The sequence below is a fragment of the Corticium candelabrum genome, chromosome 6 (genome assembly GCF_963422355.1).
Source record: "Corticium candelabrum chromosome 6, ooCorCand1.1, whole genome shotgun sequence".
Taxonomy (NCBI): Eukaryota; Metazoa; Porifera; class Homoscleromorpha; order Homosclerophorida; family Plakinidae; genus Corticium; species Corticium candelabrum.
In genome coordinates this window covers 1,446,911-1,466,910 of record NC_085090.1, presented here as the reverse complement: position 1 = coordinate 1,466,910, position 20,000 = coordinate 1,446,911, and the positions used below count along the sequence as shown (strand labels likewise).

Genomic DNA, 20,000 nt, shown 5'->3' with positions numbered 1-20,000 from the left:
CAGAAGATGCCTACGCGTGTCAACTCACTTTCAAGAGAGAATGTCGCACCTCAATCTGTTTGAAACAAACCGAGTGAAAAATCTGACAATCCAGCTAGCACACTCTCCAATTTTCCAACGCATAGTACTACTAATCATGAATCTGTGCTTGGAAGTTCATCCGGAAATTGTCGGTGGAAGTGATACACTCAAAGTCACCCCCCCCCCCCCCGAGAGTGGTCCAAACAATCAAGCCATCTGTCAAGGCATACTTTCAAAACTGCTGTGCTGTGGCTCTACAGAAAATTCACGAAGACCCTGGGGATGAGTCAACATGGAAACTTCTTTTTCTCTTTCCTCGTATGATTCTCACTCCCTTCACAAGAGGAAGTAAACAGGGCAAAGGAGATGCAAAGTGTGTTTGCCAAAAATTCCTTAATTGGCGATGGGCAGAATTAGTCCACCTGAGTGAGACACAGACAAGGAAAGTATCTCATGGCAATGAAGAAGCCAGGAGAGCGGCTGCCCTAAGACTTGTTAGATGTAGTGAGCTGTCCAGAGCATCTAAGGTTCTGACTAGCAACAGATTAGCCCCTGCATCTGCTGACACAACAAAGAAGTTGGCCTCCAAACGTCCATCAAGATCCAACAACGTAGAGGTTCATTTGTCTCCGCATAATACATTTACCTCTTTGCAGCAATCTTTGCTCTTTGACATTATCAGGAAATCTCCTCGAGGATCAGGGACGGGCCTATCACGGTGGAGATTTGAGCATTTTAGGGTTTTATTTGATATTGATGCCACAGCCAATGGCCTGTTCTCAGCTTGTTCAGCTATTGCCAAAGGCATTCTTCCTGACACAGCTATGAAGCTCATGTCTTCTTCTAAATTGATAGCCATCCCCAAAACAAATGGAGACGTACGACCTATAGCAATAGGAGAATCTCTCCGTTGACTCACAGCTCGGGCTATGTGCATGCAAAAGAAGGAGGCTTTTGCTGACTTTTTTCTCCCAGTTCAACATGGAGTCGCTACGAAGAGTGGTCCAGAGCTAATTACTTATCACATCCAGCTAGCTCTCCAAGAAAATCCAGATTGGGTTGTCATCAAGTCCGACGTTAAAAACGCGTTCAATTCTATTAGCAGAAAAAGTATGTTAGATCAGTTGTCAACAGCATTTCCCGATTTGGCAAATCATGCTAATCAGATGTATGGAGAATCTAGTTCGCTTCTATTCATGCAAGAGTCCTCTCCGCTTGCCATCTCATCTGAAGGAGTCCATCAAGGAGACCCCCTGGGACCAGCTCTTTTTGCCATAGCCATACAACCAGTTTTGCTGGATCTGGAGAAGGATCATCCTCAGATTCACATCCTGGCATGTTTAGATGATGTATTTCTATTGGAAAATGCAACTGATGTCTTGTGTGCCTTCCATGATCTCATAAGGGCATTTTCCAGCATCTCTTTAGAGATTGCCAATCACAAGTGTGAGATCTTCTGTCCATCCAGTGCAGTTGCAATCAATGAATCAGCCGGAATCCCTGTCAACTATCAAGGTTCACTATTCCTTGGCACATCAATTGGCTCTTCTTCTTTTGCTGAGTCTTCTTGCTCAACAATTGCTGAGTCTGGCAACACGCTGTGTGATCAACTCACTAAACTAGAAGACATTCAGAGTGCAATGCTGTTATTACGACACTGCCATGTTCCAAAGCTGGACAATTTGGCTCGAACGTTTTTCCTGGCCACTTGACTTAAGCTGCCAAAATTCATGACACTCAATCGCATAACACCTTTTCCAACCTACTTGGATATGACCAATTAGACGACTCAATGTGGCAGCAGACATCTCTGCCAATTCGATTGGGTGGCTTTGGCATGACTCTTTTGACCTCAGTGTCTCAGCATGCATTTGTGGCATCATGAGCCCATACAATCATTAAACTTCCGTTTCAATTCCCAGCTCTGATGCCACTCATTGACTCCCTCGTCGTTTCTCCACCACCTAGTCCAATTGGACAAGCCTTGTGTCAGTCCCTTCCACCGGACAAGATGATGTCTGACTTTCTAACAACCATTCACAAACTTCAACATCAGCTATCTAAAACTCAAGCTGAGTCTCTGTCAGCAAGTCTTATTGACAATGCAGCTACAGCACGAGATGCTTCCAGACTTCGTTCCATCTGAGGGAAAGAAGCTGGGGCTTGGCTTAGTTCTATCCCGAGCTCTCAAAGGTTTGCACTCAATTCCTGCGACTATCGCTTGGCATCCCTTTCGAGACTTGGAATGTCCCTCCCCTTTCAGACTGGCTTCCTAAATGCCACTGCGGGACCTTGCTAGATGACAGGGGCTATCACCTTCTGACTTGCAAGTCAGGGGCGGTCCTATTTGGACTCACAAGGCCATTGCATCAGTATGGTCTGACTGTCTACGAGACCTTCGTATTCATCACTGACGCAAGCCAAGACATCGCTACTCCAACTCGGACAACAGACCTGACATCATAGTCTACGACCCTGAGGCAGGAACTAACACTGCTTTAGACATCGCCATGGCCCATCCACGGAGTTCGGACATTTTCCCTAAATCAGCCGAGGAAGATGATGCAGCTGCAAAGAGAAGAGAAGAACGAAAAATGGATAAATACAGAAAGGTATGGCTTCCTGGTGGATCAATGGTCAAAGTCACTCCCTAGTCCTGGAACACTGGGAGATGAGGAGAAGAGGGAAAGAAGTTTGTGCAAAAGCTTTCAAAACATTTATTGGATGAAATTGGAAGGCCAAATGCACCAGAATTTATTGACTATTGGAGGAGAGATTCTCAGTACAACTACAGAAGTGTAACGCCAGAGTCCTTCTGAAGAAGAGTTCCGCACTTTGCAGTGATGGTGTCAACAAGCTCGTGTCCTACTGCACTCAGTTTTTTAGTCACTGATTGTCTCTGGGTTGCTGCATGCTCACAGTTTATAGCTCATTCTTAGTAAAGTGTATAGTGTGTCGATTATGGACAAGGTACATTTAAACTTAAAGTACTTACTATTTTGCTAAAATGTAATGTAGTCTTGTGTTCGAAAATACATGATGACAGACAGACAGACAGACAGACAGACAGACAGATAGACAGACAAAGACAGACAGACAGACAGACAGACAGCCAAACAGACAGACAGACAGACAAAGACAGACAAACAGGCAGGCAGGCAGGTTATTTTATCAGGATACAGCATCTCTACACACTACAATACATGATTTTTCAATAATTAAAAGAAAGTGCTTCATAAACAAGTTCAACTATTTCAATGTGTGAAGCACTGAATCTATCTCTGCTAACTACATCATGCTCCATTAGTCTGTTTGTTGACAACCTACACACTTTTCTCAAGACAACTTTACTATTGCATTTTGGAGAGTCACAGAAAAATGTCGTCGCCAATATGACATAAACTCTGCATCTACTCATCTTCCTTCAATGAGCCCTGTCTTTCTTCCTGGTTCATGCAGTAAGTTTTCTGCTTGTGATCTCCATGTGCCAAAATGCTCAAAAACAAGCGGAACAATTTCAGGGCTAGATCCATCTGGCAAGATCTCCTTTGAATATTTGTAACATTCTTCTGATTCCCGTTTTGTCGCTGCATGTCTATAGGCCTTTGCAGCTTCGTTCATTATGCCTTTCCTCCAAGGGTGAGCCAAAGAAACACCACATTCATAGGTGACACCAGAATCAATGTCGTAGAATGTAATGTCTGGCCTTCCATCAGTTTGTACGTATCTGTTTCTTGGTTCTGTTTGATGAGGAATACCCAGCTCCTTTAGGCAAGCAGACCACTCACCAACAATAGTATCGTTAGACCAGACAGGACCGCCTCCATATTTACAAGTAATCAAATGAAAACCATCTTGATCTAACTTCTGTCCACAGTCACAATGCTCAAGCAATCGACTAAATTGCAAGCTGAGCTCCAATCTCATACAAGATGCTAAACGAAATTCGTTACGTTTAATTAAGTGTTCTTGTATGTTGAGAAAATAACATCAAGCCATGCTCCTGCAACTTTCCCCTGTAATGACCTAAGCCTGGTATCCCAATTTGATTTTATGTTTTTAATGAAATCTTCTGACTGTTTCTGAGATATATCCAAAGTTAAGCGATGCTGAAGTTTTCCAGGATAATCAATCATTTTCTCCAGAGAATGAAATTGTGGCTTTTCCTCTTCCAAGTTTGACTTTGGGGGTAGTTGGGCCACCAATTCATGTAAAATCAACCCTGTTTTACTAGTTGATATATATTCATTAAGCTAGTTAGGAAGACAGGGAAATCTCTTTGGCAGTTCATGTGCAGAGTGTGCCCAAGCAGCTAAATACACTGCATAACAGGCAGGCAGGCAGACAGGCAGGCAGGCAGGCAGGCAGGCAGGCAGACAGGCAGACAGGCAGTCAAAACGAGAGAGGAAGAAACAGAAAAATATGGAAAAGAAATTTTTACTAGGTGGTTCTTACCCCAAGTTAGTTCCACTAGTTCTTGAATGCTTTAGTCGGTGGGGTCAAAAGAAGCTGAAGATGTTTTGAACAAGCTGGCACTTCAATCCAGAAAGTTACTCTGCAGAAATCTAATTCACGAGTAATTAAAGACAAAATCAAGCAGAACAAACATCATTTCAGCAACAATAGTTCAAAAATCTATTTAATAGCTAGTGTTTAGATAGTTTTTGTATTGAGGGGCCACTAGCTGGGTCCCATAGACTCGTAGTTGTATGTCTATAGCTATGTTTTAGTGTTAGTGCTGTTGTACTATACTGGACAGACAGACAGACAGCTAGATGACCCCCACCACCCCCACCACCCACACTTCCTTCTTTTTCTTTTTCGCTACTTAACAATAAGTTCACAACTTCCATTCAGTAGTTGTTTACAATTTGTCTTTGATGAGCACGTTCATGTGCAAAGAGTCCAATTCTGGAATGACATACTTGATGACAGATATTACAAACGTTCTGTACCAGTAGTCAAGTTTTGTGGTGATAGATATAACGCATTAGTCTCTTTTCTTCAATTTTGTCAATTCTACCTTCCTCGTAACAATCTAAACCAAATCTCATATTTTTCTTCCACATTGAACGGTCACATGCCATCATATTTCCCAATTCTTGTGATCAATACCAATATTCTGTAGATTGTGTCTTAAAGTGTCTTTGAACCTCAACTTCTGACCAGCAGCTTTTTTTGGTGCATCTAACAACTGACTGTATAGCACTTGTTTTGGTAAACATATCTTATCCACTCTTGTGACATGACCTACTGACTTTAGTTGCTGTTGAGTCAACATGTATTCAATTCCTGTTATTTCAGCTCTTTGCAGAACTTTATGTTTGTCACTCTTGAAAATTCGACGCAGACAGGGAAGGTGCAATTTTTCTAGATCCTGAGTATTTCTTCAATATATATAGCGTCCACATTTGTGATCCATACAGAACAGTTGCAAGAACGACTGCTTTGTAAACTTTGATTTTATTCTTCTATTTTTATTCCTTGTTTGAATCTTGATTGAAGAGCGCTATACACTCTAGTTGCTTTTTGCAGGCATGCAGCAATGTCCTTATCAACACTACAATCCTCTGAAAGAACACAAGACACACACACACACACACACACACACACACACACACACACACACACACACACACACACTTCACTTCACTTCAGCCTGCGTTCATTCCAATGAGAACAATGCAGGCCAAGGTCACCATAGGCTATATCGGAGGAGTGGATGTTCTCTGACTGCAGAAACGCTTGTGGTTGTGGAGGCCTTGTTGGTGAAATGTTTGGTGACAGTACTGACATTGACTAGTCAGGGACTGACCATGTTTCTGTCTCTGGTGGTTTACAAGGCGGGCATGACTTACAGCAGTAAATCCACAACCATCAGAGCTGCAGTGTAAAGCAAACTCTGACGTCGTTTGCCTTGTTTCGCAACTTAGACTTTGTAGTGAGCTTGGTTTTGAAGGCTGCTGTTTTCTGTTACACACACACACACACACACACACACACACACACACACACACACACACACACACACACACACACACACACACACACACACACACACACACACACACACACACACACACACTGTCTACCTGTTTGTCTGTCTGTCTGTCTTGAAATAACCGTCTGCCTGTGAGTCTAAAATATAAGTCCACCAAATTGCGGGTCGAGCCAGAAAGTTCTGGGCTCGCGCGTATCTCAAGCTTTAGGGTTGGTCATGACTAACGCTAACCTCCAGCACTTCCTGTCTACCTGCTCAATAAGATACTAGTACATGTACTATTTATTACCCATACGTACGTTAGCGTAGAAGAATCCAGAACAAAGCTCTCTATCCAGTTTACTAAACTCAAAGAAGAAAGAAGTAACGTAATATGATGTAAACACCTTACCTCACTTCCTACTATGTAGAGCGTAGAAGCAACAAATCGTAATGTTTCGCTACATACGGGTCTGGTCTGATCGATGACTTAATTACTTAGGCCTAATTTAGGTAACCTCGCAAAAATGTTGTGGCTCTAGATCTGTGTCAAAATATAATGCTGTCAGATATCCCTAGAGTGCTGATATCCTTATGGTGCTGATGCCCGATCGCGAATGGTCTATAGCCCGTGCCAATGGCCAGGAGCGCGAGATCGCTCGCATTCCAATACGTGTACGGTCTGGACCATAATTTGCGCGTGAACTAAAATGTATGGTATCCGTAGGCGCCTCGCGTTCGTGAGTAAGACGTCCGACAGAGTTTTCTGACCGTCTACTGAAACGCTGAGTCCTAGCTAGACAATACGTATTTGTTGAAACTCTAGCTGTCATGGAAGTAAACATGCAAACTTCCTAGTAGTTTAGATTACGTCTAGTATAGGCCTGGTATAGGTAGTCGTCGTTTTGCGATCGTGATCAAGACAATTGAAATGTACAGTCAAGGTATTTACTCAATTCCGCTGTAACGACTGGCATGGTATTTACTGACATAGAAATTGATATCAGCAAACATTGACTATCAACAGTGTTAGATGCAGCACAGTGTAGAATAGTTGACTGTAGGCGGCATCCAACTCCTGAAGGTGTTTCTTGGTTGTCACGTACACACAGTCCATAGCTACAATACAAAAGGATGGCGCGACGAAAGTTTACGAAGCGTTTTCGTCGCCGTTCGCTCACTTAAACGAATCGTTCTTAGACACTTCCGTAGTCGGACCCGGAAACGATTTCTAAGGTAGGTCCTATCATGAAACGTGGTCGTGGGGAGGAGAAATTTGAGATTTGTGTGTGTCACACACACACACACACACACACACACACACACACACACACACACACACACACACACACACACACACACACACACACACACACACACATGTACACACACACACACACACACACACACACACACACACACGCACACACACACACACACACACACACACACACAATATTATATATATATATATATATATATATATATATATATATATATATATATATATACTAGGATCCATGGCCCGTCCTTCGTACGGGCAAGATACTGTAGTGTAAAGATAGGTCTGTGGACACGTCACGTGCAATTTTTGTTGCGAGGTCCCGGATGTGCTGACTGAATTCGAATCTTGCTCTTCGCGCTTGTTTTGATAGAAATCGACACACTCCCCGTGTAGCGATTGCTGCAGAGAACGTGTAGGTTGGATTCGGTGCAAATGCGATCGGAATTTGGAAAGAAACGAAAGCGCTAGAAGAGTAAGTTTCGTCGGCAAGAGATATTCGATTGCTCGAAGCTTTGCGAAGGACGGCGATGCATACAGTCTACACAGGACTTGTGTGGGCGTGTATTCGAATGAACTGGAATGTGTAGCGTTTGCGTCATCGAGAAATTTTACGCGGAGGTCGACCCCTCAAAAGGGGACCCGGTGCGTAAGTTTCTAAATTTTTTTACGCAAACCTTTCCCTGTGCGTGCCGATTTCGGTTGCGAACAGACAAAAGACGTGGCCTCCAAACGCGAACACACACACACACACACAGACAGACACCTCTCCTTTATATATAGAGATACCAAAAGCTCGACGAAGAGCCATATAGGACCACGCCCATTTCTGTTGTGCGACCCGGATTAGAAGCCTCGCTACGCTCGGCAAGTGAATTCTTAGGACTAGAATCTAGCGCACGATTCATTCGCATTCGAAAACGGTCTGGACGATTCGCGAATTCGCATAGGGGCTAAAAAACTTAGTAACATTGTTTGGCTTTTGCTGTGACAACTGCACTGCATATGATTCACAAGTAAGGTCAATTTTCAGGTCAAATTTCCGGAGAACAATGTCCAAACATCTCAGGAAATCTAAATATAGACGCCTTCCAAGAAATATGACCAGTAGCAAGAGCTGTCTAGCTCTTCGTACCCACAGATCTCCACAGTAGTGTAGTATACGTACATGCAGTCTACATGCCTAATTTCGAAGATATTCCTAGTATGTCTACCATTAACACTGCATGGTTGCTAGGAAGGCCATCTTAACTAGGAGCTATTGATTTTTGCATACGTTGTGTATAAATCCTGGTTTTTGGTTAGCAACTAACTGAACATCGACGTCAAGGCGAAGAGCTTAGAGAGATCCTCTAAGAAGAAGAGACATATAGATCTGAAATTCCACTTTCATTAGTTGTTTGTGCAAGTGTTAATTAAAGGTTAGATTGCTCTGCTGCTGAGTTGAGAGAATTGTGAGATTCCACTCAAAGTGATGAACAATTTCTGAAAGTAAATCTACAAACCATTGAACACAGTCAATTAGGTGATAGCCATCTAAATTTTTGATAGGTATACCAGCTGGTAGTACTTTGTTCTCCTCGCTCATTTCAATAATTGCAAAGTTTATCTTATCAAACATGATTACACCAAAATAGTTCATCATATATTGTCAATAGTTTGTGAAAATGGCTAGGAATTGCAGAAAGTGTCTATAGTTGCAAGGACAGTTGCATTGACGATCGTGTTACAAGAGCACTGCATGCCAGACCATTCCCAAAAGAGTGCATCACAGGTGCACCATCACTGCAGAAAGAGACTACCTGTTTAGCTCTTCCATAGAATTGACCTTGACTTGATAAATTGACAGTTGTACATAAATTCTCTGCAGTGCAGCTACATCCAACTAAAATAATTGCCAAACATCTATATTAGTATATTTTATATTGACTATCTTTATGCTCAACATAAATTTGGATATCAAAATAAAAGAGCAGCTTCTGCATGATCTGTTTTACATCAGCGCTTTTATTCATCAACAATCCCCTTGCAGTGCAGCTACAGCTTAGAAATATTCTCACTACATATGAACATAGCCAACTCACAAATAAGTCTTGCCACCATATGTCAACTTTTGAGTATAATTTTGAGTCTGGATTTCATTGGCAGCCTCCTCGTCTTCTGGAACGCTTGGTGTGCGTTAGCAGAATAATGCAGTTCTTCCGTCTTGTGGCTTTCAACCAGAGCGCCCTAGAATGATATATTTGATTCGCATCAACATAATGATGTAGTTCCCTCACACCAACATAATGGTGTAGTTCCCTCTCAGGTAATGCAAAAAACACACGTGCATACAGGCGTAAGTACAGAACACTCACATACAACAATGTCACAACAAAACAAAGAAGACAAAACTCCTATCTATGACACTAAATCTCTATGGTACAGGAAGCATTCTTAGTCCACTAACTATGTATTCACAGAGTTTTGTGGCCTGCCTAGAAAACCAAATTGTATTGTCCTTATTATATTATTCCACAGCTTCCACAAAGTCTCCAAAGCAATCACAAAATGGATTCACTTTGCCTCATTCCCAATCCACATCTACATCCTCTTCTAAAAGCTGTATATAATATTCTCCCTACCGACATTCTCTCGAAGTCCCAAAGGCACCCATACAATAGGATTGGGAATAGTTGCATCTCCACAATTCTTATCCAAACCTCCAAATTTGCCTCGTACTCCATTCACACTTACATAAAATTTTCTTGCTCTTGCTTCTACAGCCCGTTCACTCTGTCCATGCATAAAACAACACCCAGATACTAATACTAACTTCCCATGCAAAATTACATCTGGATTACTTCCATTCGAGCTGCGACTTCCAGTAAAAACTGTTACCACACTCTTTTTCTATTAAATAGCACACCATTTTCTTGGGCGAACGCTGTACAGACATCCAACATCTTCTGCATAGCATATCGCATTGGAGATATTACAGTCACATCATGGACGTATGCTAAACAACTCACATACTTTCCACCTATCTGTGCATGCACTCTGCTTCAACGTTGCCAACAAAGTCGTTAAGATATACATTGAAAAGACATAGGAATAAGACACCGCCTTGTCTTTCACTACTGCTGAAACCAAACGTCTCTGAGACTTGAGCTTTCCTTTTTACCTGCATGTATTGTGATGAGTACACCAGGTAGCAAGTAGTCTCACAAAGTACTCTGGTGTATCATGGTCAAGTAATTTGTGAAATAATCGGAAATACCAGACTCTATCATATGCTTAGGATAGATCCAAAGCTCTTACAAACACGTCTTTGTTCCCGTTCTTCAAATTGTAATCAACTGTTTTTCAAAACAAAAACAATCTCCACATTAGTGCCTTGATTGAAAGCAACCTGTTGCTCGCTGGTGATCAACACACCATCCACTCAACCGTTCAAGTAGAACGTACTCCAAAACCTTAGATCGACGTTGCTGAAGAAACAGCAATTCCACGATAATTATCAGGATTCATTACATCTCCGTTCTTATCCTTCAGAATCGGCATATGACAGACAACAAGAACTGTACAGACGAATGCCCTAGAAAGCCCGTAAAAGCCACATGAACCAAGAAGCAAGTCAGTTCGATTATTGGAGAGGACATGGGAACTGCGGTTAATAGATAAGGAATTTGAAGAGCAGGGATGGGCGTTGTTAATTCCGGCTAGTGAAATAAACGGTTTCAGTTTAGCTATGAACTTAGGTTCAAATGTTCAACCAATGCCTCAACTACATAAGCTTGCTAGCTACAGCTGTTTTACTTATCAATCCATGGTTCATAGTACGTCCCCGTCAGCTTTCAAGTACTGTAGTGGGCGTTATAGCGATGGCTTTGAAGTTATCAGACACCTGGTGTAAATGCAAGAGGAGGGCAGGGCCAAGCGCGTGTCATACAGAAAGTTACAAATTGTGTCGTAATAAAGAACCAATCACAGTATTCATTAACTAATTTGGAACCTCCTCCTTGTGAGTTTTCCAATGATGTTGGAATCAACCTGCTAGGGCGTCCACTTCAGGAGATACGGGTTTTTCCCCACGTCCTCTCTAATATTCGAACAGACTTATTTTTAGTTCATCAGATCCAGCTGCTTTGTCTCGCTCCAGGATTTAACTTAATTAATCGCTGACCTGCCAAACAAACGGTAGAGCGGCCTTATCGTTTGCTGGGTCTTCCTCGTTGCTGCCACTGTTGGAAGTGACGCGTAGATAGGAGTCTTGAGTCTTCACGCGTTTTGCTATGTCTAGATCTCCTTTCTGCCGCGTCATCCTTCCCCGTGGCACAAGCATGTGCAATAAGTTTGATACTCTGCACACAAACCAGAGGCCGGCCACTGGCATGCATACAGCTCTGTGCTAATTATTTAATTTATTGGGTATGTGCAAACAAGCAATGACATATGCGGATATCCGGGCTTTCGATGTAATGACCCGCAATATTACGTAGCCTGTTAGCTCGCTTCTACTCTTACTGGCTGTAGCAGTGACCGTGGTTTGGTGAGAGCGATGTTAGTTTTCTCTTTGTTTCTACTGGTGGCAGTTCACGGTTTTCGCTTTGATTGGAATCAGAGAAACGAGACGTGGTAGGTGCTAATGTGTAAGGTGGACTCAGAAGTCAAACAGACGTCTCTGTAGTGTGCACACAAGAGAGTCTGTAGACGTGTAGCTGTTGTAGGGTGTGTAGTATCTATGGTAGCGTCCTAGACAAAGTTTTACCGCCCCACAGCCGCAGCCCCCTCTCAATTAGCTAGTTAATTAATTAACTTGCTAGACAACTCGGTGCGTTTCCGTGAACAAACGATTTTTGTATAGTGTCACGCGTTCAATGCACCGTTATTGTATACCTAAGCTGAATGAACGTGGAGACTTGACTGTAGCCATTGAAGCTTCATGAGTCATTGGGAGGAAATGACGGAAGTGTGATGGCTTTAGATGGTGTTGTATGGTTGCTGGACCGCCTCAGCCAGCCGATATTGCATGATATCTGTTTCAGTTGCTGTTTGCTTGGAGGCACATGCTGTTACGTCCATATTTGACATGTAATATGTCAAAAGGTGTCGGTATTATTGCCTTTTATTGATTTACTGTCTTGTCTCTTATTTTAATTAATACAAAGCAGCCACGTCATTTTGTATTACTGATGTAAAGCATTGAACTTGAAGTACAGCATTTCTAGGATTGACGTTCACTGTTAGGTCTCTGTTGTGCTCCTAACACACCTTGTTACTTGCAATGGGGGGGGGGGGCGTATTTCTTTATTCTCCACAACCTAATCCGGTTGAGGTTGTGGACCACTACGGTTTCTTTATCTCAACGGTATTAGGTGGAGAATAAAGAAATGCGACTTTGACAAATCCTATGATTTGAGGTAAGAATTAATTAATCAACGAGGATTAGAAGTTGATGAATTTGCCTGGTTGTTTAGTGCTGTGATGGCATTCCAGGAGGCTGTGATAGGCATACAGCTCATTTGGACAATGCATCTGGTACTCTAGCTAATAGCCTATAGATCTGAAGTAAGAAACGTTATTTAGCATATGGTTTATTCATGGGTATGACATCTAGAGTGGGAAGATCAGCAAGTGCAGTCGAGTATGATGTCACCTTTATTGAATGGGAAGCCATCCTACATCCATGGCATAAGTAGTGGGGTACAAGAGGTCTTTTCCAGTGAAATTATAAGGCATGATTTTTGTAAAAACACAAATAGACGTCACCAGGCTAAGAAAAAAGCTACGTACTATAGTGTGTAACTCTGTACTATAGTGTGTAACTCTGTACTATAGTGTACCTCTGTACTATAGTGTGTAACTCTGTACTATAGTGTGAACTCCAAGGGGCTTATTCAGCTAGAGCTATAAGCATAACTGCAAATGCAATGACAGAGCATGCTGACAATAAGTCTACTGCCCTATAGATAATGACAGTTGTACATGTACATTACAGTGATGCTTGTGTACAGTTCCTTATTAGTAAACATATTGTCTAGTTTATCTAGCACTAAACAAACACCAGGTAGCTAACAATGTTACAAACACCAGTTAACTAATATGCACTGTTCTAGGGCTGACTCCTCATAAATTGCTGGATAACTTCCCCCGTGGTCCACAGGGGTTAATTAATGAACATGAAGAAGTCACTCAGTTCTAGGTCAGATAACGTCTCCTGACCAATCTTGGACCGCAGTTTAGATGCTGGCTCAAACTGCCCATAGCAATAATTGAGCGCTTAGACTCACAAGTAAGAGTTAACTGGCCATGCATGTGCAAACAATTGTAGGGTAACATGGTTTACGTACCAGAAGCGATTAGAAACGTGAGCCAGGGCGTGTTTTTGTAATCAACAGTTACCAAGTTCCCGTACTGAAGACGCGCGAGTTGGGAGCGAGGCTATCAATCTAGAAAGAGAAGAAACTACTTAGAATACACGTAGTATATACGTAAAGCGCTTCTGGGAGACGCCAACAATAACTTTTGTGTGGGCAGCAAACTGTGGGCTTTTTAATCTAGAATTTGCACACTTGACTCTGACCGGACTCTGACCGGACTAAACATGTGACTAAATTTGTGAATGACAATTGGCTATCGAAATGCTAGTGACTACGCCTACTGGAACCGTGAGCATATAGTGACACCGTTCGACACGTTACTGATGTTTCTGCCAGTTCTCACTGGATTATTTTTATTGCAAATTTGGGAGAACAAGAAATCGTACGGAGAAGAAACCCCCCAATCCGTTTCAATTGTGTGGAATCCTTCAGGAGAGCGGTGAGTATCTGCATTTCCGTCTTGACGTTCGGGTATTGCAAACGTCGTTTTACATGCCTATATTCTAGGCCTTCGTGTTCTGTCGCACTTCGTTAGGCATAACGCAATTTCTATGCAGATGCGGACGCTTACGGTTGGAATTAGAGGTCTCATCGCTATCGCTCTACTCTCGCGTACTTCTCTTGTTACTTAGTACCTGACTACCTGCACCGTAGTAGACGCCTACTGGGGTTCGTACAGAGGAGAGGTTGTGTGAAATCTGCTGCTCGATTACGGCATACTGAATCGTATGCCTAGAGGCGTAGTAGGTGTGTCGCTATTTTTGCCTTCACCTCTTCCTTGTGGAATGCGGATGAGCTGTCGACAGTCTAACGATTTGGCGGCGTTGTTGCTGTGAATCATGTAGTTGGGTGCGGGTGGGATCAAGTGCGTCGCAACAGATAGATAGACGGCAGTTTTCCTCTTTATTACCATTCTCAGTTTCAAGACCAAATGCAAAAGGTCATTGACGTAACGAGGGGCACTGAAAATACGTAACCATGGCAGTTAAAACCAAACCAACGATCTAAGTGTTATTTAAGTGTTAGAACGGGAAATCAGATTTCTGGAAACATTTCTGCATTTGTACAGGGTGGTGGCTGACCGTCTTCCCCTATGATTGCCTATCTCGCGTTATATTGACGCAGAGGTCTTTTTATTTGCTTCATGTAATTTGTCAAAGCGACATTGGAAATACAAAGATATTTCTGTGTCTATAGATGGTCATTTTAAAATCTTCATATTTAGATGCGTGCGTGCGTGCGTGCGTGCGTGCGTGCGTGCGTGCGTGCGTGCGTGCGTGCGTGCGTGCGTGTGTGCCTGCGTGAGTGAGTGAGTGAGTGAGTGCGTGTGTGTGTTTGTGTGTGTGGAGTTGCTTGAATCCATGCAGTATGGTGGGTAAATTCAAACATGCAGCAGATAGAACATCCTAGTATCTGTGTAGCAAAATAATTTGTTGTCAGGTTGTCTTAACATGTTCTAGCTGGCAATCTGGCATTTAATGTAGCAGACTGATAGTACAAGTGCAGCATTTGTATGGGCTAGTGATCCATGCAGCAAGAAGAGTAGTAGGTAGCATGATAGTCTCTACGGAACTACGTTATTTTTAAACAAATAGTGCTCTTAAGAATTGCCTATTTATTTGCTAATTTATTGGCATCTAAAATGCGCTTTGCTTTAGATTGTATTTGAATGGTTCTTTCCTTTTTTAGGCATGAGGGATTGCAAATGCATATTAGACTCTTCACTTTCCTATTCATTTGGAAGTACCCTTGTTTCTTACATGGCTACTTTACCATTGAGGGTTAACTTATTCATTGATTATGGTATCTTGCAGAGTTGTCCAGCAGGTTATTGTTGGCTGGTTTAACAACTCATGGTTTGTACTGGCATTCTTGTGTCAATATAGATTTTTTAGTCTCTCTACTCTAAGACTTGAATTAGTTGTGTGTTAGATTCCTTTCGTAAGCTAGGTATGAATGGCTTGGATAATGACTACTGCTCTGTAGTCGTGTCGAATTGCCACATCTCTATTGCCAAAGATCGAGCTTGGTTTGTAAGTGTTGTGAGAGGCGATCTAGATCAATGTATTAGCGTTTGTTGTTTTACTACTTGGGTAACATTTGCTCAGTGCCATTTGTATTCTTTAAGCTTTACAGCATAGTGTGTTTGGTAATATCGTGGGTTGGTACCAGACTAGATGTGAAACTAACCATGTTTATTATCGAAACCAACTTTTTTCATTAAAGTTGGTGCAAGTTGAGCTCAAGTCAGTTCAGTTTGTACACAACTCATCTTTCTACTGAGGTTATAGTAGTCCTTGAGTGTCTGAACCTAATGCTAACAGCCGCATGGAAAATGAATTAGACAAATATCTCCAATATCCTAATGTCGATTGTGCTGATCATGTTGTCAGAATATGATATTTGAAATTTATATAAGTAGGTAGAACCTGGCTTTGACCAATGCACTACTGATTCAAGTTTTTATTTGGAAAATTGTATTAGTGTTACATTAAGCTTAGCTTCGCAAGTTTACCTTTGTGCTTTTACTTTGAAATTTGTTTGCTAAATTAGCTGAAGCTAAGCTATAGCATGGGGCTGGACTGAACCTTACCTTAACTGTGTGTGAAACCTTTTGGATCAAAGCCTTTCACTCCCAGAGTTGTGTAATGACAAGTCTGCACAACGTTGACCAGCATAACTTGAACATATTTCGTCTTTCACCTAGATCAACCTTTACAAACCTGTTCTACAACATTGATTGTGATGTGTTATTGAGAGCTCAAGAAGGTCTTGTAAAAAAGTTGACACGTTGATGACCGAAACTGAAATCAGCTAGCCAAACCAGCTTAGGCATAACCAATTTGCTACTATCTTGTCAGGTCTGATGAGAGAGAATAATGGTGTTTATAGGAGTCTTTTAGTTGAGCAGGTGTAGCAACCATTGAATGTATTTACCACAGCCATTTAGCACTGACATTATCGACAAACTGTCAATATTGCACTGGTGTGCTACTTTTTTGTTTGTTTTATTAGTGTAAATTAGTACTTACAGGCAGAAGAAAGTAACACTAAGATTGTCTCTATCTCTGGTGTTTGTAGCATAGCTTATTTTTTCACAGTTACTCAGTATTAAGTTAATGAATTAATTAAGTTGGTAAAAATGTGGACAGACAAGCAGACTGACCAAGAGCAAAGACAGGCTAGCAGGCGGCCAGATTCCAATATTGTTTGTTTGCAGGTTTCCGTATGATGAGAACAAAGTCATAAGTGTAGACATTGATGCACAACTGACTCTTTCATGTACCTCCAAATTGAATGAGTCATCCATTGCGAAGATCTACATGGTCAATGAAACCGGTTTCGATTTGTGCTCTGCAGAACCTGCTCATCGGATTAGATTTCAAGATATCACAACTTTGGCTACACAAGATGACTATTTGCTGCAATGTCGTGGACCTGACCGCATTTTAGATTTTGCCAATTTTATCAAATGGTCATTTCTCTCTAAACATACCTTTGTAGGAATGTTTGTCTATTTGATTGGTCAGTATGTCGTCTAAGTTGTTGGTCATCTTGTAACATTAGGTGCTTTTGACTAGATGTATCAAATCTGACGACATTTGATGGCACAAAAATTCAAAATGAAATTTCTGGTGGTGCATGTTTGTACCGTGGAATGAAGTTGAAGATTATTCTAACAGATGAAAAGGGTAAGTGAAGACATAAAAACAAAGTGATTTGACGTAATTAAGTATAAGTCTCTTTCTGGTTGTGTGTGTAGTGCCAACAACTGCAGGTTAACACTCATCTATAATATATAATATTTATATGACTGTTGAGATGACTCTTGTTTCTTGTTTGTTTTAGCACCCACAACTGAAGGTGATTATGGTACTCAATGTTGTCCAATGTTTCTTGGTGTTGTATGGGTGACGTTTTGCTAGTGGAGTGTTGCATTCCATTTAAGTTAAGCGTGGTGTTGAACTGTTCTGTTTTTCACATATTGTGGGGCCAGGCCAACCATAAAACATATTTAGCATATTAGGACAGTGGTACCATACGATGCATAGCAAGAAAACATTTAAGTTTTAGCCACAATGAGATAGACACAAATCTTTCAATGGGCTATCTTGAGTACACTTGTACTACCGTATTTGCCCATAATAACGCCCATACCGAAATAACACCCATGCCCATATATACGCCCATGTGCGACAGGTCAGAACTTTCAGCCCGAAAAAACGCCCATGCCCAACTATACACCCTTGCCCAAGTATAGACCCAAGATACGCATGCGCAGACAAAACAAAATGGGTCTGCAGAACATTCGTCTCCGTCTGTGTGCGTTTGATGAGCTGGTGTCAATGTTGAGTGAGAGTGCTTGTCGCTAGACTCATGTCTTCGTTGCAATTACCGACCCTGATGCTCTTGATGTGCTTCAGGCTGACCACGTGTGTATAGTGTTTAGTTTCTGCGTGTATGTTGATGCTGAATGGATACCAGTACCTTAGATCTTAGTATACGCCCAGAAAAAAGTGTTGCTTTTCTATACGCCCAGGGCATTATTACGGGCGAATACGGTATGGCATGTATATTTATGGCATTCTGTTCTTTCTATTTTCGTATTTGTATTTCTTTGAGTGTTATTTGAACTTGGTACTGTACTCAAGGAACTGTATCTGGCCGAATTGTATCTTGTAAGTGTGAAGGTGCTGTTGTGTTGCTTGTCTGTCAGGCCTTGCCCAGCTCATGTTCTATTCCAATAATAGCTCTCTACGTACATGCTAAACTACCAGCCTAGCACTAGCCTACATTGAAATGAGAAAGAAATTATGAGTGAACTTATTGTCGAAAGAATAGACTCAATTTACCTTATATTTTTGACAGAGAGATTGCTTACATGAAAGTTATACCTCAGCAGAAATGATCTAGTGATGAAGATACATATTCAATCTGCTGCATGCAACAAGAGAGACAATCAGCATCGATACATGGGTACTCTTTACTCAACTGAAGTTTCTCTTTGTATTCTTGGTTGCACACAACGTATATTATGGGGTGGCTCTTTGTTTGAGAATCCACACAACCGTTAAACTCTCAATACCACTTATAGTCTACTCTTCAAATATGGTCAACACTCAGGTTAAGGTCGGAAAGGAGTTGAAGTATGTTTATCATTGTACGGGTGCTAAAATGTAGTCCAGGGCCCATTAAATACCTTACTGCTCTTAATGTTTTTGGAGACTAATTATTTTTGAGACTCCAAAAATAATTTAGAATTATTTTACCATTTTACCAATCCTAGAGGTCTTGATGTGCAATATATATATATTACCCGAAATTTCTCGAACAGTGCCAGGGCAGCAATAAGGAAAAGGGGATTTTTTATGGAAGAATATCTGTTCTCAATAAGCCCCCGAACGGTTTGTAGGAAACTCTGGAAATTGGCAAATTAGATTGACTTGAGTACCACAGAGTAGGCAAGTGTGAGGCCCATCATGCAATGTCCTGCCTATATACTTAGTCTTTCTAAACTTATGAGTGCGACCAGACCTGACGGCCTTCCTATGCTTCTTGTCAGGTGTTTGTTTAGAGGTAACTTAGGTTCCTTCTTTATGCACAGTGTAAGACCGCTGTTTGGTTGCCAAACCTGTACGTGTACTGTAGTATAGTTACACACATTATTCACAGACCTTGAATATCAACCAACTTTGGGGGCCGACGTCAAATTGTGTACCAAGCCTTGATTCTCATTAGCGGCCCATGGGCTGTAAATGAGAAAGGTTTCCAAATGATCTTCCAGTGGGCTGTCTTTGGCTAGGTGCTGTTTCGGAAATTCCCAGTAGTAATTTTTTGATGTAATTATTTGTTTATTTATTCTTTCAAACTGAATCAATTCTCTAAACAGTTATGGTTGGTATCTTGAACTGCACACTTCCGTCTAGTGGCCATTTTTGATGATGTTTCATGTGCACGAGCAAAACCGAAAGATGGACAATCGACAGTTTTCAAGACCGTAATAGTTTTTCTGTTATGCTTCATTTGAAAGTGCAATTAATTAATATGCAAATGTGTATGAATTGAAACTTTAGTTGTATAGTGTGACTACAGTTGCGAATAATAAGTAAGCGACCAAAGTAAGCGACCACTTTCTTGCGCTGCTGCTAGATAATTAAATTTTTTTAGATTATTAGATAGGGTGTGACATTGTAGGGCAGATGTGACGACAGGGAAAGGGTTAAAAGCAAAATTTTCGAAAAGTTTATTACTCAAAAAACATTAGGAGTAGTAGGGTAAATCCCTTATAGACTTTGAAAGTGTGAAAATCATAGTTAGGAATGGCGTGTTCTTGACTCTGGGAGCTTACTTAGGA

General features: G+C 41.5%; 2 protein-coding genes across 4 annotated transcripts in view; one reads left to right on the top strand and one right to left on the bottom strand.

Annotated features, from left to right (window-relative positions):
- The window catches only part of LOC134180699 (UPF0538 protein C2orf76 homolog), a 9,066-nt gene extending 2,585 nt beyond the window's left edge, over positions 1 to 6,481 (bottom strand). Inside the window, exons 1-2 of the mRNA XM_062647887.1 lie at positions 6,414 to 6,481; positions 4,477 to 4,586 (exon numbers count right to left, since the gene is read on the bottom strand). The gene's annotated coding sequence lies outside the window, so the exon portion shown is untranslated. The remainder of the gene's footprint in view (positions 1 to 4,476; positions 4,587 to 6,413) is intronic.
- A 5,272-nt stretch (positions 6,482 to 11,753) lies between these two features.
- Positions 11,754 to 20,000, top strand: part of LOC134180986 (uncharacterized) — an 8,838-nt gene continuing 591 nt past the window's right edge. The window contains exons 1-5 of one of the 3 annotated variants that reach the window (XM_062648169.1): positions 11,754 to 11,900; positions 16,866 to 17,170; positions 17,227 to 17,337; positions 17,409 to 17,423; positions 17,495 to 17,518. In XM_062648169.1, the coding sequence (XP_062504153.1) occupies positions 11,824 to 11,900; positions 16,866 to 17,170; positions 17,227 to 17,337; positions 17,409 to 17,423; positions 17,495 to 17,518 (532 nt within the window). In that variant the 5' untranslated portion in view covers positions 11,754 to 11,823. Of the gene's footprint in view, positions 11,901 to 13,925; positions 14,085 to 16,865; positions 17,171 to 17,226; positions 17,338 to 17,408; positions 17,424 to 17,494; positions 17,519 to 20,000 lie in introns of those variants that run through there. The other 2 variants (XM_062648168.1, XM_062648167.1) reach the window with 2 other exon arrangements.